Here is an 18,749-nt window from a genome sequence, read left to right as displayed (position 1 = left end):
AGGAGTATAGCTATAAATTGGTGCAGCTATAATAAGCTAGATATATGTAGAGAGATTGGGATATCCCTGTTTGTTTATTCCATACGCATAGCTAGTGCTAGTGGTATTATGGCATTCATATTTCAATTTTCACGGATGAACGAAGCAAGATTTTTGCTAAAATGGTTACAGGGAGCCTGTTATGCCAACAGGTGGTGTGGAAGATAAGTGAATAGTCACTGTCAGTCTGAAAGCCAGCTGCCCCTCAAAATGAGGCACAACAAAGGCAGAAACAATGGACAGTGGTCAATTGATTTCCTATGAAAAGGGAACTTGCCATCAGGTAGGAACTTAACCGTCCTTATTAATAGGATTATTCCGATATGCAAATATTATAGGGTCTGTCTATATTGACACGTAAGCAAACATTTGTTTGAGACCTGAATGGAGACTGACCTATTACGGTTTTGTATGTTTTCTCACGACTTCTAGCTGTTTTTGTTCAGAGCCGATTATTAAACTAACAACTGCAGCAAACTGAAACTAGAAAAAAAACACAGGCACAGTTTGACTAGTTTAATCTAAATTTTACAATTCACGTTTTACTGAAAAACCCTAAACATTTGAATAGCATGAAAGCTTCTTAGACAGACTTGCTTATGCCAGAAGGGGTAGGATTCATAAAAATGTTTTAATGGAAGATATATACATTTAAAAAGGCAAACAAAATCCACAAAAGCTCAGTGTAGTGGTTATGGTGCTCGAAGTGCCCTGGCTATCATCCAAATGTAAGTAGTCAAAATGTTAGACTTCAGGGGTGGGGCCTGACTGCCAAGATGGCCGGACGTGGTTTCTAAACGCTCCGGCACCAGCGGGCATTAAATCGATAATCCATGGCAATCAACCTATCTATGAAGCACCCGGTGCCTGGAATATGAAGCAGGACATTCTGCGAAAAGCAAAGATACTTGTCCCGCAACAAACAGCAACACAAGCACTTACACCGACCATGAGGCCTACACGGGAGCGGAGACTAGTGCCTGGGGGACGCGGCCGATCGCCCGGCACGGGACCAGCTTACAAGCGAGAAACACACACTGCCCTGGACCGGCGGAGGATTTCACGGTCCTCGCTGGGGGCGACTAACCCTGCAAAGCAACACAAACTGGCGATGAAACCTGCAGTGAGACGAAACTGCCAGGGCACAGTCAAGATGGCGGCACAGGCACGGCCAGCAACGCAAATCAACTGTATCAAGCCACCCAAACATACCGTGGCATTCTTCGACCGGCTCTGCGCAGGCCTCTGGACAGAACTGAGGGCCGGGCGCCGAGCCTTCAAGATGGCGAGAAAGGCGGCAGCGGTTTGGATTCGCCCGGCGGTCCGGCGACACTTGGGCGGATTCCCGCCAAGAACCATTAGGGCGACATCCCGACCGACAGCGCCGAACAACAAGATGGCCGGGAAAAACAACAAGGCCCTTGCGGGCCAGCACTTACTCATTCTCACACCAACGTGAGGCCAGAAATTATTTCCCGACCTCCCAGCCACTCTGAGTCTCCGGAGACATCCAACCTTTGTGCCGATCTCCCCAGCACCCGAGCTTCAGCCCGCAATAGAAGGACTAACCGAATCGGTAAACAGCACACATGGGCCGCCGGGGGGGTCCGGAGGGAGGAACAAGCAACGGCTCTGACCCCTGGAGTGCTGACTACCAACCGGCCCAGAACATGGCCGCAGCACCAACCCTGCACATGGCTCACCTGCCAAGCCTCCAAAGCCGGCATCGGTTAACACCGCTGATGAACTGTGATCCTGCATGGAGACAACGCATGGTCCTCCTGAAAAGGCAGTAACTACCAAGCTATCATTCCATTGTTACGACCTTTACTCACCACTGAAATAAGTACTGCTGAAATGTTTTATTTTCTTTCATATTTACCGGTAGCCATGCTCTTTACACTTGTTCACATAACACACTTCAGAGCCAAGCGTGCAAGCCTGGCAATAGACCTCATTACCTAATCTGTGATAACCGTGCACCACACAGACACACATTATGTTTAACCCCTTAAGGACACATGACATGTGTGACATGTCATGATTCCCTTTTATTCCAGAAGTTTGGTCCTTAAGGGGTTAAACAGCCGTTTACGACCCTCGTGCGCATAAAGTGCGTAATAGACCCACATGTGCAGAACACCAGTTTATTATCACTTGTAGAATTCTCAATCACACAATCAACTGTTATAATGCACTATAGGATATGGATGGTAGTAGTCGTACTCTAGACTAACGTAATTACTTAACATAGCCTGACCAGCAAGCTTACAGCATGTAAAAAGATAGACCATCAGGTATTTAGTTAGACCACCTTGGTTAGCCAACTATACATTTGTAATGCATAAGGTGCTCATTGTTCATCTAGCTACAAGTTACACTCAGTTTACATATGACGCCTAGCCCATAACCTATTACCTGTACTTTGAATACCTCTGCAATATTATCTCAAAGCTAAAGTGTCTTAGGCAGCATGTGTGGCCTGTCAGTTTATTTTAACTTACTCTGCCTGTCTCTGTTCACACTTGATCTCCCTGACGTACAAAAGTTGAGTTTCGCATCATTTTCGTTTTAAATCTTTCTGTTTAAGCATGTGTACCATTTACCTACTCAACCTCCCATATATTGTTAAGGCATCACACCAACCATTTAAGCGTTAATGTCAATTCTTAAACCTAAGCATGTATGTTGCGTTCCTGAACGCCTCCTCACAACTTCGCACTGCTAAACCGCCTGAAGCCTCGACAAACCAGCCTAGTGTGACACTCGACTGTATAAACTTTATACATCACTACTATGCCATAACCTGTTTTACTCGTGTTCCTATCTTGTTAAAAAAAAAAAAAAAGTGCAGAACCTCTTGACTACCTACGCCAAATGTTTATGTGATATGTAATACTGAACAAGTCTCTGTTTACCCCTGTATTTAACACTGCACTCAAAAATAAAGAATAAAAAAAAAAAAAAAAAAAAAATGTTAGACTTCATACCTGGGTCCTTCTGAGCATCAATCGCTGCATTTGTAGGATCTGGAAGCTCCCTGAATGAGCTTAGAGGGGTGATGTATAGTGGAATGGAAGATGCAGAGAGCAGCGCCCAGCAGTACCCAGGTAAGAAGACAAATCAAGTGGAAATGGTACAAACTACTTACACTAATTGGGTACCACTCCTGCCCAATACATTTCAGAACATGTTGGCTGAGGAGGAAGCAATCGTCAGTGGTGAGTTCAAAGTTTGTTGTGTAAACTGTATAATATATATATATATATATATATATATATATATATAAAAAGCAAAAAAGAAGGGCTGTTGATCCCTAGTTCTGGAAGAGCTCTAAAACAAAAGTGAACATATATACATGTGGAAAAGATGTCAAATCAATAGGTGCTACCTCTAATTAAAAAGAACTTTATTGTACATGCCCAGTAGCGCTATGAAGTTTTATATATATTTTTTTTTTAATGGTTCAGTCTTGCTCAGAACTCACCTCTTCTTGAATGTATTGTAAAAGGAATGGTGATGCTCTTAAATTATCAACAGGAATATTGAAGAAGCCTTGAATTTCCTTTTGATGCAGGTCCATGGTTATGAGATGTGTCAAGCCTTTGGGAGAATGACACAGGGGAGAGAAAGATCAGATGTACAGGAAAAAACCCTCAAAACAATAACATGTGGAACAGGAACACGTACACACTATACTAGGAGATTCTTCCTGGAACTTTGCCTGAAGACTGTTTAGTTAAATCTGGCTTTATATTACATGGAGACGAAAACAAGATTGCACTCACTAAACAAAAATATGTTTATAAGAAATGGTGTTGGAAAAATCTGCTTAAAAGGCAGCCAAATACAATGCAAACTGATCACTAAGCGAGCAAGCATGTACGGTTTTGAAGTAATAGGTTTTACCAATTGTACAAATAGAATACCAACCCCTCGTTAACAATATAACTGCACATAAAAAAAAGAAAAACTAGAACAGTTGCCAGGATAGCTGAATGGAAAATATACCAACATCAGAAAAGAAAACTCACAAAGTATGTGTGTGGGAGTATCGTGTTTAGAGTGCCTTTATATTTAAATAGATATCTAAAAATGCCATGTATCGAAAAAAGTGAATAAATAATAGACACTTTTAAACCACGAGATAAAAAATAAATGTCTGGCATGACCGTTTCTGCACAAGACGATTATTCCGGCAGAATATCAGATACTGGGGGGGAAAACAAACAAAAATAAATAATATTTAGGTCTGGACAATGAGAATACTCTTACACAGTCCCCAGGGGCCAGCCTTACCAGCTTTGCACATCATGGAAGCTAGTAACTTCGACACAATGGAGCCTCTTTTCCTCATCTTGCACTGCTTGCTGTAGGGGAAGTAAGGGATGACGCCACTAATTGTCTTAGCGCAAGAGGTCCGGCATGCATACACCATAATAAGAAGTTCCATGATTGTGGTATTCACATCCCTGAAAACATAGGAGGAAGCAAACTGTTAACACCATTTCACTTTACAACAGAATAACATGCTACTTACACAACAAAATCTACAGGAATGAGGATTAGTAAAAGGGCAAGTTAGAACTACATCTACCATGATGCTTTGCCAATTAATGAGAGATAAGGATCACTGGAAAATGGAAAAAAACCCTATTAACTATCAGTGCACTTACAAGGCTACAAGTACAACAAATAAAACTACAATACACATTTTTTTTTATAGGGATATATTGTTTCTTAAAGTGAATATTTTTGCATTTGTTTATAAAAGGGGCAAAATTAGCTTACCAATTTTGTATATCTGGCTGGAAGCTGAAAATGTTCAAAATAAATCTATAAAGGGAAAGCCCTCCACCCCACGAGAAGGTTTGGACAGGGAGCTACAGCTATATATGATGTGCCCATTGTTTCAGACAGATCACGTTTTCATATCCCATACTGTTTTTACCTGTGTGTTATTCTCCATAAAGCATGGTTTGGCTGAAACTAGAGTGCAGTGGCAACTGCGGCCTTGAAGTACATCTACCAACAATATTAAACCACATTTTTGCGCCAAACGCTGCAATAGTTTTGTACATGCCCAGTAGCACTCAGATTTTAACTCATTGCATTCAGTGCACGTGTTCCATCTCTCAAACCCAGCACATCTTCACAACGGGCAAGGGCCATTTCCAGCACAGGCACGGCTAGGCTAGAAATTTGGAAGCAGTGACTGGTAATGAAGACTCCACAGAAACCCCAAAGCTGCAAATAACTGCTGTAAGGCAATCATAGAACAGAAGGGAAGCGCTAAAGCACAGCTTGTGTTCTTCCACCTTCTGCCCAGAAATAAAAGATGCAAATCCCTGCCTATTCTGTCCCTATGAGGGACAGGCAGACACTGGGCAAGACCTGGTTGGTTTCTTGTTATACAGCATGGGAGGGTCTGTCTACTGTATATTAAAACGTGTATTTTTCCAAGTTGTGGTACACCATTTTGGTTCCTGAACCCCTGAATTGCATTTTACCATTCCTAAACATACCACACGGGAAATTAACCCCATTATCTTATCCATCTGCAGGGACCAAGAACTTGCAGTTTCCCAGTTTATAGAGCATGCAGTTCAAATGTCAGCTGTGCTTAGAGAGTCATATACAACACATTTCTTTGAAACCGTCATCACAGCCAAGAAAATACCAAGGCAATGTATCACATGCTTGTCTGGCCACATAATGGGATGGTCTCACGCCAACACTTCCCTGCTATACTTACATACTATAGAGACCCCATATACACACACACAAAGTTCCTCCTCGCTACCTAATTAACAGGTAATTTTGACTGCAGGAATGAAAGGACAATTTTTTCCCCACTGCTTTCCTTGCTCAAAATTTGCAGTGATACGGCTCCCGCATTCTAGAAGGTGCGGACTCTGGCTAAATCCCACATTGAAAGGTCACTTGCATATCAGATTTTCTTTTTTCTTTTTAGTTATCGAGGCACCCTTACGAGAAGATGTTCTTTACACCATTATATAGCACATTTAAGAACTACAACTTGTAAAGATGTATTTAAAGTTTTAAATATGTTCAGTTTTTTTTTTTTTTTTTAATAATATTTTTAGCCTTTCATTGCACGCTTTGATCTGTTCCCAAGGGAAAGCAAAAAAATATTATCAAATTTCATATACATTGGAAAGCAACAGTAATTTTACTTACTGTAAATTCCTTTTTTCTTCGTATAGTGGCAGTACTTACAAGTGGGATGTTCCTTATGGTTCTGGACAAGAAGCTCCCCCTTCTAAGGTTATTTAATTGTTGTGCTCCGCCTGCTGCCTCCATATAATCTGCAAGCCAGAGTCTCATACCAGTAATACAAAAGAACCAAACGGAGACTGAATAATGCAAAGAATTTAAGCTATATGAAAGAGGAGGGAAAGCCAGTACTGCCACTATACTAAGAAAAAAGGAATTTACGGTAAGTAAAATTACTGTTTTTCCCTTCGTATAGTGGCAGTACTTACAAGTGGGATATAGCAAGATCCTTGCACAAAACAAAGGGTGGGAACTCAGCAGGCCACAGCTTGTAGCACCTTACGCCCAAAAGCAGCTTCAGATGATGAGAATACGTCCAGCCTATAATGCTTGATAAAGGTATGCAAGGAAGACCAAGTAGCAGCTTTGCAGATGTCTTCAGGTGAGGCGGCTGCTTTTTCAGCCCAGGAGGTCGCCATAGCCCTAGTGGAATGAGCCTTTAACGGGAATCCAAGGGGAATCCCCTTGGATTGATAAGCCAACCTGATTGTATTTGTCAGCCATCTGGCCAAAGAGGGACCTGAGACAGCACAACCCCTGTTAGTGCCTTGAAAGTATACAAATAGATGATCTGTGGATCTAAACCCCTGAGTCTTCTGAAGATGATCTTCAGGGATCTTCTAACATCTAGGAGATGCCACTTTCTTTCCAGATCTGATGTAGGAGATTGACAAAAAGCTGGCAGGTCAATAGGTTGGTTATAGCAGCACTTGAGATAACCTTAGGCAAAATAGAAGGCTTGGTGTGCAGGACCACTTTGTCTTGGTGAAAAATTGTGAATTCCGGAGAGGAAGAGAGAGCTCGTATCTCACCTACTCTTCTAGCAGGGGTGATAGCCACCAGGAAAGCCGTCTTGAAGGTAAGCAGCTTGATAGGAACCTCCAGTAATGGTTCAAACGGTGGTTCACAAAGGGCTTGAAGCACCAGTGACAGATCCCAGGTAGGGAAAGGTACTAACTAACTTGGGAGGCCTCTTCAGCCTTATGGACTTAAGAAATCTTTGTATAAGCAGGTTTGAGGCAATGTCACGAACCAGGAAGTGACTTAGAGCTGAAATCTGGCCTTTGAGCGTAGATACCCCTAAGCCGGCTTCAAACCAGTCTTGCAAAAAAGAAAGAATTTCCGGGATAGAGGCTTTGGCAGGATCCGAACCTTGAAGTGAACACCAGGTTCTGAACATCCAAACCCTGAAATAGATTTTCGAAGTGGACAGCAGACAGAAGACAGCAAAATGTCATATAAAAGGTCAGAAAGACCATGACCTTGAAGGATCATCCTTGCAGCAACCATGCCGTCAGGTGAAACATCTCCAGGGTTTCTACGGGAAGAGTCACATTCTCTAATATGTGAGAAGAGACTGGGAGATGCCAACGTGAGATGGTCATGTTTTCCACTTCTGAAAACCAAGTTCTGTTCGGCCAGAAGGGCAGGACTGCCAAAATTATTGCCTTCTCCCATCTTATTTTCTGAACAATCTGTGGATAGGAGGGAAAACATAAGCCATGTCGAAGTTCCAAGGGATCGAGAGACCGTCTAGGACATCTGGGTAATCTCCTGTATGGAGAGAAGCAAATCTTTGTACTTTTCTGTTTCTCCTTGTGGCCAACAAGTCTATATCTGGCCTGCCGAAGCGTGAAACCAGCTCAAAGAAAACTTGGTTTGATAGCGCCCAGTCTGCCTGAGACCAATGGCTTCTGCTGAGGTCGTCTGCAATAATGTTTAGAGACCCTCTGATATGGGTAGCTGATATTGCGAGAAGATTCGCTTGGGCATTATGCGGTAGCAGAGATCTCGTAGAGCTTTCACCTTTGTGCCTCCTTGGTGATTCAAATAAGCCACTGTAGTGGCGTTGTCCAACTGAATCCTCACTGTCTGATTGGTGATGACTGAACTGAAGGAAACCAGTGCCTTCCAAACTGCTCTTAATTCCCTGAAATTTGAGGAAGTGCATGCCTCTTCTCTGTTCCAAAGACCTTGATGGAACTGAGAACCTAGATGGGCGCCCCAACCCGTCTGGGAGGCATCTGTGATTATCGTAATCCGCTGTTTCTGTGCAAACGATAGGCCCCTTGAGATGTTGCTTCTGTCTTTCCACCAGTTCAGTTGTCTTTTCACCCCTTCGGATAGGTGGAAGGCAGAGTCTAGATCTTCCTGTTTTCGTGTCCATTGGGAAAGAATGTCCCATTGTAATGGTTTTGATTCCGCCTTTGCCCAGGCTACTGCCGGGATTGCAGAAGTGAGGAGGCCTAGTAACCTCATAGCATCCCTAATTGAGCTTAGTTTTTTTTGCAGCTTTGATACGGCTTTTAAAATCCTCATTTGTTTCTCTATTGGTAGAAAAAGAGAGAGGGACTGTGATTCTACCCGAAGACCCAAGAATTCTAGACTCAGTGACGGAGTCAACTTTCAGGATCAGGATCCAACCGTGATCTTTCAAAACCTTCATCGCAATCTTGAGATGAAGTTTTAGCAGTTGTCTTGATTTGGCTTTCAGGAACCAATCGTCCAGGTATGGAACAATCGAGATACCTTTCAGACGTAAAACTGCTGCAATGGGTGCCAGGATCTTTGTAAAAACTCGAGGAGCTGGGGACAGGCCAAAGGGAAGAGCCTTGAATTGCAAATGGAGAATCCTTCGCTTTTTTGTTAGAACCGCAAATCTGAGAAACTTCTAGGAAGATTCTGAAACCGGTACATGGAGATAAGCATCTTTTAAATCTAACTTTGCCATGTAATCTCCCTTTTGTAAAATGTGTGTTACAGACAGAATACTTTCCATACGGAACTTCTGGTACGGTATGCAGGTGTTTACTTGTTTCAGGTCTAGGATCGGCCGAAAGGATCCATCTGGTTTTTGAACCAGGAAAAGGCGTGAGTAAACTCCTGAAACTACTGAAATTCCCAACGTTTGGGTACCTTCTCTACCACATCTTTTCTTAAAAGAAGAAGAGCTTCTGTTAGGAGTGCCTCTGTTTTTACCATTGAAGGATAGCTTAACAGTAGGAAGGCTGGACGTGGTCTTGACGAAAACTTTATTCTGTAACCTTCTGAAACGGTTCTTGTATTTTTTTTTTCTGCGACATCCGTCAGGTAGAGGTACCGCACATTCCAGACAACATAAGTGCTCAGATTTGCTTGTGGCTTTTTTCGGAAAAGATGCTGACATCTTGTCTTTATCTGTCTTATCTGGAGATATAGGACTGGACATATCTGTGGAAAAAACACCAGAATAAAATAATTCTAGGAGCATGCATAATGAAAGGTGAAAAGGGAGAGTTTAAAGAGTTAAATCTCACCTCAAATCCGTGTAGGAGGGCTGGTGACACGGAGAACCAGGACTGTACACCCACCCTTGGGGTCAGGAAGGTTCTGCACAGCTTCATAAGTCCAAATTTTAAATTTGGCGCCAAACACCGTTTCGCGCATGCTCAGTAGCGCGATTCTGTGTTAGGTGGAACGCAACGCCTCCCAGGCGTGCGTTCCACCGCTGAGCGCATGCGTAACGAGCAATGAAGGAGGACCGCCTGGGAACTTCACAGAAAAATGCCACAAATAGCAAGTACCCAGTCGCGTTCCATAACGCGAAACCGAAAGGAACTATTGCCGCTCAGTTCCCGCCCGGGGAGCTATCGGGCACTCACCTCCCGGTCAGCAACCTGTGCTGACCGCACCAATTCTCCACCTGCACTGTGGGGAACCTGTCCATCCGGTTGCCGGGACAAGAAGAACTGGTATAAGACTCTGGCTTGCAGATTATATGGAGGCAGCAGGCGGAGCACAGCAATTAAATAACCTAAGAAGGGGGAACTTCTTGTCCAGAACCATAAGGAACATCCCACTTGTAAGTACTGCCACTATACGAAGGGAAAATAATAATGGATTTTTATTTGGTTGTTACAAAAAGGCTTGTGGACACATGGGCATACGAACTGTCAGTGAGGGACTTGGGACTCCCTTTTAAAAATGCGTGTGGTACACTGTTCCTTTAAACCTTGATTTCTATTCCAGAAAGAGACCTAAAAACAACCCACCAGAGGCGGATCAGACCGTACCAGGGATACATTTGTGGTTTGTGATTCGTAGTTGCCAGGTACATTAAGACATATTTCTCATATCGAAACTGGAAGACAAACTGTATGCGACATTGGACAATTACTCACTTGGAAATAGTCTGGATGATAAATACATCCTTCCCTCGCACAGACTCTTGAATCTGAACGCGTGTTTCTGAAGAAGAGGGCAAAAAGAGAGAAGAGAGAAGTCACACAATAATTAAGCTATTTATACAAGGCTATATCATCTTTTTGAAGAATTGTATCCCACAGACTTGTAACTAAACTCCTGAAGATCTCAAATCTAGATTGATCAGTGATTAGAACAGGCACACTATTTATGGAGGGTTCTTTCCTGGTGCTATAACAAACTGTTCTGCATAGCAGCTCTGCTCCCCCTGGGCACATCCCAGGACACTGGGCAGAGTCCCAACAAAATTTTGCAGGCTTTATTCTAGAATGTTACTACTGAAGAATGGGTGAGTGAACTCATTTTACTTTTCTTAGCTAATGCCATGTACATAATTTGGGACTCTGGGTCCAATGCCACAGAGTCTTCATAAAACCTTAGCCTACCAAAATAATAAAGGGAAAAATAAACACGCCAAGGAAAGAGTCAGCCAGCCATTCATCACAAGCAACTTAACTGCAGCTTGTCAAATTTTATGTTCACCAAGACCTGACATGTTTGTTTAGTCATTGCCAGAGTAATGAAATAAACTCCACTTACAGTGATGAAATAGGTAGAAGAACAGGATTTCTAAAAGAGTAGGGCACCGAGGTAGAGGTCACAAAACCCAACCCTTCAGATAAGTAAAGCAAACTAAAGATGTGCTTCACTGTCCAGAGATTTAAAATGCTGAGCAAAGTGCAACAGAGAATTTACAAAGTACTTCACGTGACAAGAAAACAAGATCACTACATTCACTGTGTACACTCTCAAAGGTACCCCTTCACCATCAAGGTTCAGAACTTAAAGGGAAACCGATACTAAAAATATAATCTCACTGAGTTGGTTTTAGTGCCCGGAGTCCCCTGACACTGTCTCTCCATTTAGGGTTAAAAGGACACTAGTGTCACCAAAACAATGTTAGCTTAATGAAGCAGTACTTGTATATAGATTATGCCTCAGGGGTCTCACTGCTCCATTTTCTACCATTTAGGAGTTAAAACATGCTTCCAAAATGAACCCAAGCAGCACAGAGGGGATGAGCTGCTGGGGACTCTGATTTAGCATCAACACATTAAAAACGGTTCAACAGTGAATGGAAGGATGGCAGGAGACTTCAGACATGATTAACAAAGATATGAAGCAATCAGAACGTCTACTGTTTCTTCCAACAATGCGGAGCATAAGAAGACTTAAATTAGAAAGGTTAGGGGGGAGCCAAGGACTATTTTACATATTTTGACGCAACTAAAATGCAAGGCTAACGGAAGAATTTAAATAAATAAAAAATGAACGAAGGAATAACATGTAAAAGGATACAGCATTGTTCTCAATGTCACATTCCACAAAGCATTTACATTCACAAAGATTAAATAGGGTAAATAAGTATAGTCTTGCTGCAAGGCAGTATTGTTCGTTTACAAAACGAAGGTCATAAACTAGCTAACTGAACACAAAAACATGCCACTGGACAGACAATAGTGGGAATTGGGCAAACACCAACACACACCTGTTGTACCAAACATGACAAGATCTTTTTAATTATAGAAGCCATCAGCTCTATTAACAAAGTTGAACGAGCAGTTGCATTTTAGGAACATACAACTATCTCTTGCATATTCTCTTCTGTCTAGCAATTCTACTTGTTGCAGAGAGCATATTGTAACAGTAAAAAGTAACAAATTACAGTAATTTACAAAGACATTAAACACCAAAATGAAAGTCTTGGGCAGCATCCTGCAAGTGCCATAAGTCCTTCTGGGTCACGGGTAGGCACACTGCCCAGAGTGTTTACATACATACACACTGAATGCACCCCCAATTACAGCTGGGTTTGTAATGGAGATTAGATAACACTCCATCATAATAGAAGCATATTTGTCGTTAGTAAGGGGAAAAGAAGAGGGGCCCTATACAGGCCCTAGAAAACCAAAATGAGCTTCTGATCAAATAGTACCAAAAATGGCTGCCAGGAGACCAATGGTATTATATTATATACACTCTTATATTAAATAATAAAAACAGATGACAGCTTTTCTTTATAAGGGCACAGAAACTAACATGATGCCCACATTCTAGAGACACTGCAGCCACTTCATCGCATTGACATGGTTATATAGCCTGGACTCTGCTGGCATGGTCACTCTTAACTTCAAAGAAGTAGTTAGAATGCATAGATGAGTGCCCCATCTACAGAGGCCATGTAAGTTGTCCTTAACAAAATTGAATTGCAGACACCAGAAAAGGAAAACAATGTATATACTGAAATGGAAGAATATATTACAGCTGCAATCAATATTATTCAACCACCATTGAAAATCAGGTTTACCGACTTTCAGCTGTTTGCAATGAAGATAAAAAAAAAAAGAAAAGAAAAAAAATCAAACAAAAGGAATTAAAAAGCGCAACACAACAAATGCTTCAAGTGCTTTCCCCAAATTAAACTGGAAAGGCAACTTATAATGACCTTAGAGTAACAATTTTATTTAACCCCTTTAGTACTTAGTAGAGCACCCTTTTGCTGTTCTGACCTGCTGTAAAATGGGATGCATAGCCGTCACCAGCTTCTGGCAGTGTTCCTGAGGAATCTTAGCCCATTGCTCATGAGCAGTGACCTCCAGTTCAGTAATATGCTTGTGTTGTTTGCATGCTGCAACCGCTTTTTTCACATCCAAGTAGAGATTTTCTATGAGGTTCAAGTCAGGTGACTGATGGCTACTATAGAATTTTTCAGGACTTCTTCCACAACCAATCCTTAGTGGAATTTGAGGTAATGCTTGGTATCATTGTCTTGTTGGAAGGTCCAATGACGCCCAAGCATCAGTTTCCTCACAGATGACATGAGGTTTTCTCCTAGGATTTCCTGATACTTCAATCCATTTGTTTTCCCACACACTAGGTTTGCAGTGCTAGAGTATTCAAAGCAGCCCCATAGCATCACCAAGCTTAACTGTAGGCAAAATGTTATTTTCAGCGTGTGCTTCATTCTTCTTCCTCAAGACAAACCGCTGATCCATTTGGCTGAAAAGTCAAATTTTGTTATATTGCTCCACAGTACAGAATCCAAAAACTTCTGTGGTTTATTTATATGACTTTGAGCTTATTGGAGCAGACTTTCCTTGTGCACTCAGGTCAGTAGTGGTGTACATATTGGAGTTCTGGCATGGAAACTTTCCGTGTTTAGTACATGCCTTACTGTGCTCACTGCAATCTCAGTGCCTGTAGCCACCAAGACTTGCTGCAGGTCTTTTGCAGTCACTCAAGGGTTTTTCACAACATGCCTTTTCAGAAATATGGTCGCAGCCATTGATAACTTAATTTTCCTGCCTCATCCAGGTAGTATAACAATTGTTCATTTAACTATTGACTTGCAAACTATGCTTCCAACGGTGTCTCTAGGAACATTCAGCACTTTCGCAATCTTTTTGTATTCTGTGTCTCGTTTGTGAAGGGCGATGATCTTTGCGGACTATTCTTTTGACTTAGCCATATTTCTAACATACAGTCAAGCGTAACACTCAATAAACCCCTAGCCAGTTGAGGTATTTCAAGTGTTCTAGCTCACATGGTGCAACTAATGAAGCCCTTGATTAGTTGCATCAGATGTGCTTGAGACAACAGCTGTTTTGCATATTTGTGCTGTTGTGAGGAATTCTATTCAGGGGGTTCAATAATTTTGAGGCTGGAAAAGTCATTATAAGTCGAATTTTCTGTTGATTTTGTAAAATTTGTTGAAGCATTTGTTGTGTTGAGCCATTTCAATTACTTTGATTTGTTAAAGGACCACTCTAGTGCCAGGAAAGCACCCTCAGGGTCCCCCTCCTGCCCGTCTCCGGAAAGGGGAAAAGGGGTAAAACTTACATTTTTCCAGCGCTGGGCGGGGAGCTCTCCTCCTCCTCCTCCTCCTCCTCTCCGTCGGCTGAATGCGCACGCGCGGCAAGAGCTGCGCGCGCATTCAGCCGGTCGCATAGGAAAGCATTTACAATGCTTTCCTATGGACGCTTGCGTGCTCTCACTGCGATTTTCACAGTGAGAATCACGCAAGCGCCTCTAGCGGCTGTCAATGAGACAGCCACTAGAGGATTAGGGGGAAGGCTTAACCAATTTATAAACATAGCAGTTTCTCTGAAACTGCTATGTTTATAAAAAATTGGGTTAACCCTAGCTGGACCTGGCACCCAGACCACTTCATTAAGCTGAAGTGGTCTGGATGCCTAGAGTGGTCCTTTAACTGCAAACAGCTGAAAGTCTGTCAATTTTGACAAACCTGATTTTCAATGGAGGTTGTTAAAGTTTGATTATACCTCTAGGTAAGTAAAGCGACCATTAATTTGAATACTTAATACCAAACTCACCTCTGTTTGGCTCCTGGTATACCTGAACTTTGCCTAGTTCGATTCCTAGACGTCTGTCAAAGAAATAAAGAATACAGTAAGTGATGTGAAAATGAGTCACAGACCTCCTCTTGGCCAAAATTCACATTCTTCACAAATTATGAAAACAGTCTAATTTGTACATTTAAAATTATTGAAAAAAATGTGTTTAGGGTTGTTTTTTCATTGAAGGGGCTATCAATCACCATAAGCACTGCAGCTCATTGTAGTGTTTACGGTGAAAATGGTCTGTGGGTGCGATTAGAGACGTTTAAAGAAAGATTCAAATGGGGCCCTGGCACTTACAGCTGAGTCCCTGATTTGCTGCATGGTCAACTCATAAGTGACAAGTTAAACTTTTAGTACGCGGTAGTGGTTATGATGCCAATATTGCCCTGGTGCTGTCCCATAGTAGTCAAACCTTCTTAAGTAATGTTTAAAAACGTAGTTAAGTCTCCCGTGCACCTGGCACCCAGACCACTTCATTAAGCTGAAGTGGTCTGGGTGTCTAGAGTGGTCCTTTAACCGCACTTAACGTTTTCAGTGGGCGGCTGGGTGGTCGCCGTTCGTATGTACGGAAGCCATCTTTAGCCGCGAACACTTACAAAAGCGTTTGGTCGTCGAGTGTATGGAACTATATTCGGCACTAGACGGCGTGAACACCACACTGGGACTTCCGTCTCTACGTATGTTCGGTTCCGTTCGTTTAAGAACAGCGTTCGGGACATTAGCTGCCATAAACGACCACTATCCGAGCCCACACGCGAGCCTGACTCACCTCAGGGTACTCTTTTCATATCCAAGGGCACGATGGGCCGAAAATTGAAAAAACAGAAGGCGGATAAGCCCCGGCTGGGCATGAACATAGGGGAGCTCTGGCGACAGGCCCACGATGCAACAGAGGCCAAGATGGCGTCCCTGCACGGAGGCTGCACGGACTTCTCAGATGAGAACTCCGACGACACCGATGAAGTCCTGATGCCGGCCCCGGCGCTGCCACCGCCGATGCGGGCACAGACCAGGCCGGTAGGAGCAAGCCCCACCCCGGTTACCATGGAGGCCTTGAGCAAGCTCATGGCGGAACACCACGGTAAGATAGCCGCGGATGTGGCCCTGATCCGGGGAGACCTCAAATCTATTGCAACGCGGCTGGGAGTAGTGGAGGAGACATCCTCCGAACACACCCGCCAAATTACGGAGCTCCAGACGGCCGTGAAGAACCTACAACAACAACACCTGCAGCACGAGCATCAACTGTCGACACTGGAAGATAAACGTCGCCAAACTCACCTGAAAGTCAGAGGTGTAGCAGACACAGTACCTGAGGCAGAGCTCCCACACCTCCTCAGGAGAATGCTCGCCGCACTGTTGAATCCGAAGACAGCCAAAACCATTCTAATTGATGGGATCTTTCGGGTGCCACGGCCAGTAAATGCACCGCCTAACACCACCAGAGATGTAGTAATCCGTTTTCAAACCCTCAAAGACAAAGCTGCGGTGCTGGAAGCTACCAGAGGCCTCACCGCATACCCTTTCGAGGACATGACCCTGTCCTTCTACGCGGATCTCTCTAGTGGGACACTAGCGTGGAGAAGGTCCCTGCGTCAATTTACCTCTATACTGAGACAACACCAGCTTAAATACCGGTGGGGACCAGGCCGCACGCTACAAATCACCGCCGGGCAAACTTCATATGTTATCCGGGACCTACACGAGGCCGCGGAGGCCCTGCATAAACTCAACCTCCCGGGGACCTCACCTACAGTACTGGGGACAACGTCCAGCCAAGGGCACTCCTTTAGCAGAGAAGCAGCCGGAGCCCCAGAGTTCGTGCCACTTCGCCCATCAGCGGCACCCTACGCAACAATTACGACCTAAAACCTTTACACAGGGACATTGCTACCCCGGCGCACATCGCTACCCCTAGGTCCCCTGGATACAGCCCGAGAGGGGCGACTTAGTTCACTTCGTTAATTGGACTCTCCATGCATATTTTCTGTATCCGGCTCGACACGTTAAGGGGCTGTCTGTTGACGAGGTGGGGGGGAGCCCCAGAGTCCAACGATTCCACAGCATTACCTGCTAACCGGAGTCTACCCAAGCTTTGGTACCCCCTGCAAGGTACCACTTCCTAACACAATCCAGGGCTCAAGGGACCTGGATCACACCGGTCGAATCAACTCGGCTAAAGTTTCGCACACCGTACAGGCATTGCCCCTCAAACGTTGACTAAATGAAACTGAGGTTGGAAGTTCTCACCCCGTCAGGGGAAAATGTTCATTTTATGTTACTTGTTTTTATGACTATAATTTTTTCAACTGTAGGATGCTTTGAACTAACAGTCTTTGGCATGCACTTTTCCTGTCGCTACTGCATGTTAACTGCTCTGTTAACAAAACGAAGTGCACAATCTACAAGTAATACCGAGCCCTAACACCCGACTCCACGATACGAATCGTGGCGCATACCAAGCGAGACGGGATCTCTCTTTTTGTTGTGGTGGCCTTATATTTTGACTGTCATGCCTAGCCTGTTTTGTTTTGAATATGTGCTGACACTGATGGTCATATTGTTGACAATAATGTTTCTAGCCTTCCATCATTGTGACTGCCGTATATAATACTTGTCTAAAGCTCGGACAGCATATGTCTCGGGGGACCGCTGAAATCACGGCGGGAATGTAGGCTCCACTTTTCTTCAATGCAGACTAGGTTATATGATGCCCACCAAGCAACCAAAACTCTAGGCGACCTCTAGCGATACCATAAGGCACACCAGTAGTAGCAGACATAATCTTGATATGCCAATACTCAAACGCTTAACTGTCATTGCGTGCTTATATATGTTTAGACACTAGACACACAAGGTCACACTACTTGTTAACACTACCACATGACATGTTCTATTGAAGTCGGAGAAGCCTAATTACCAAAGCCCGCTCAACAGAATGAAGCCAGACCCCACTTACAATAAGGTTAGCATCTCATTACTAAACACCACATAGCTAGTATGCTCTTCGACCTTCAGAAGTACCATCTCTCATATCTCCTATTGTCCTTATAATTCTGATAAGTCTGTACTCACAAAATGAAAAATGCGCAAATGTATCAACCGCTGTCTAACTTGTTTATACCTTTATGTACGCTGTTGTGGCATTTTGTCGATTTATTTGTACTCACCTGCGCAAAAAATAAAGAATTTAAAAAAAAAAAAAAAAAAAAGAACAGCGTTCGGTGAGAGCAAACTCCCGCACGAGGGACAGAAGGCAAACACACGTATGAACAGTTCTGCTCAGTTTATTACTGTATTTTGTACCCCCGAGAGAGACCGACCGCTCAGCCTAATCTCATGAAACTATTTTGGGTAGGCATCGTGTGCGGTCGGTCTAAACTATGCCCTGGTTTCGGCTGCGTTCGTGGGATCTGAGTGCTTTCGGGATATGTTGGGTGCTCAGATCCAGGCTACCCAGGGATATAGGACTTGAGGGGTACCTAATTGTTAAATGCATGTTTTTGGGGTGTGTTTAATCTGTATGTCCTGGACCTGAGAGTTAATGTAATTATGTGTGTGTTTTACTGTAGTCTCCGCTCAGGTCCAGTGGGGAATGCCCCTGGAATATGTATTCGGAAACCCCTTGCATGGGGAGTTGCATACAAGTCCGTGTGGGGCACCCATTAAACAGCTGACTCCCAGAACAGTGTGTCGGCCAGTTACTGTGGGATTGGGATTATTCTGCTGAACAACACTTTCTTTCATGCTTAACAGGATATTGGGTTTTAATATTGCAGCTCCGCTACAATCTTCTCATAGGGATTCATT

The 18,749-nt window shown here is 43.5% G+C and overlaps 1 protein-coding gene across 2 annotated transcripts in view; it reads right to left on the bottom strand.

Annotated features, from left to right (window-relative positions):
• Positions 1-18,749, bottom strand: part of PRPSAP2 (phosphoribosyl pyrophosphate synthetase associated protein 2) — a 50,343-nt gene that overhangs the window by 21,219 nt on the left and 10,375 nt on the right. For both annotated transcript variants that reach the window (XM_063430440.1, XM_063430439.1), the window contains 4 exons: positions 14,913-14,965; positions 10,497-10,563; positions 4,339-4,511; positions 3,527-3,642 (listed from right to left, as the gene is read on the bottom strand). In XM_063430440.1, the coding sequence (XP_063286510.1) occupies positions 3,527-3,642; positions 4,339-4,511; positions 10,497-10,563; positions 14,913-14,965 (409 nt within the window). The remainder of the gene's footprint in view (positions 1-3,526; positions 3,643-4,338; positions 4,512-10,496; positions 10,564-14,912; positions 14,966-18,749) is intronic.

The sequence above is a fragment of the Pelobates fuscus genome, chromosome 8 (genome assembly GCF_036172605.1).
Source record: "Pelobates fuscus isolate aPelFus1 chromosome 8, aPelFus1.pri, whole genome shotgun sequence".
In the NCBI taxonomy this organism is placed as follows: Eukaryota; Metazoa; Chordata; class Amphibia; order Anura; family Pelobatidae; genus Pelobates; species Pelobates fuscus.
This window is presented reverse-complemented; position numbering and strand designations above follow the sequence as displayed.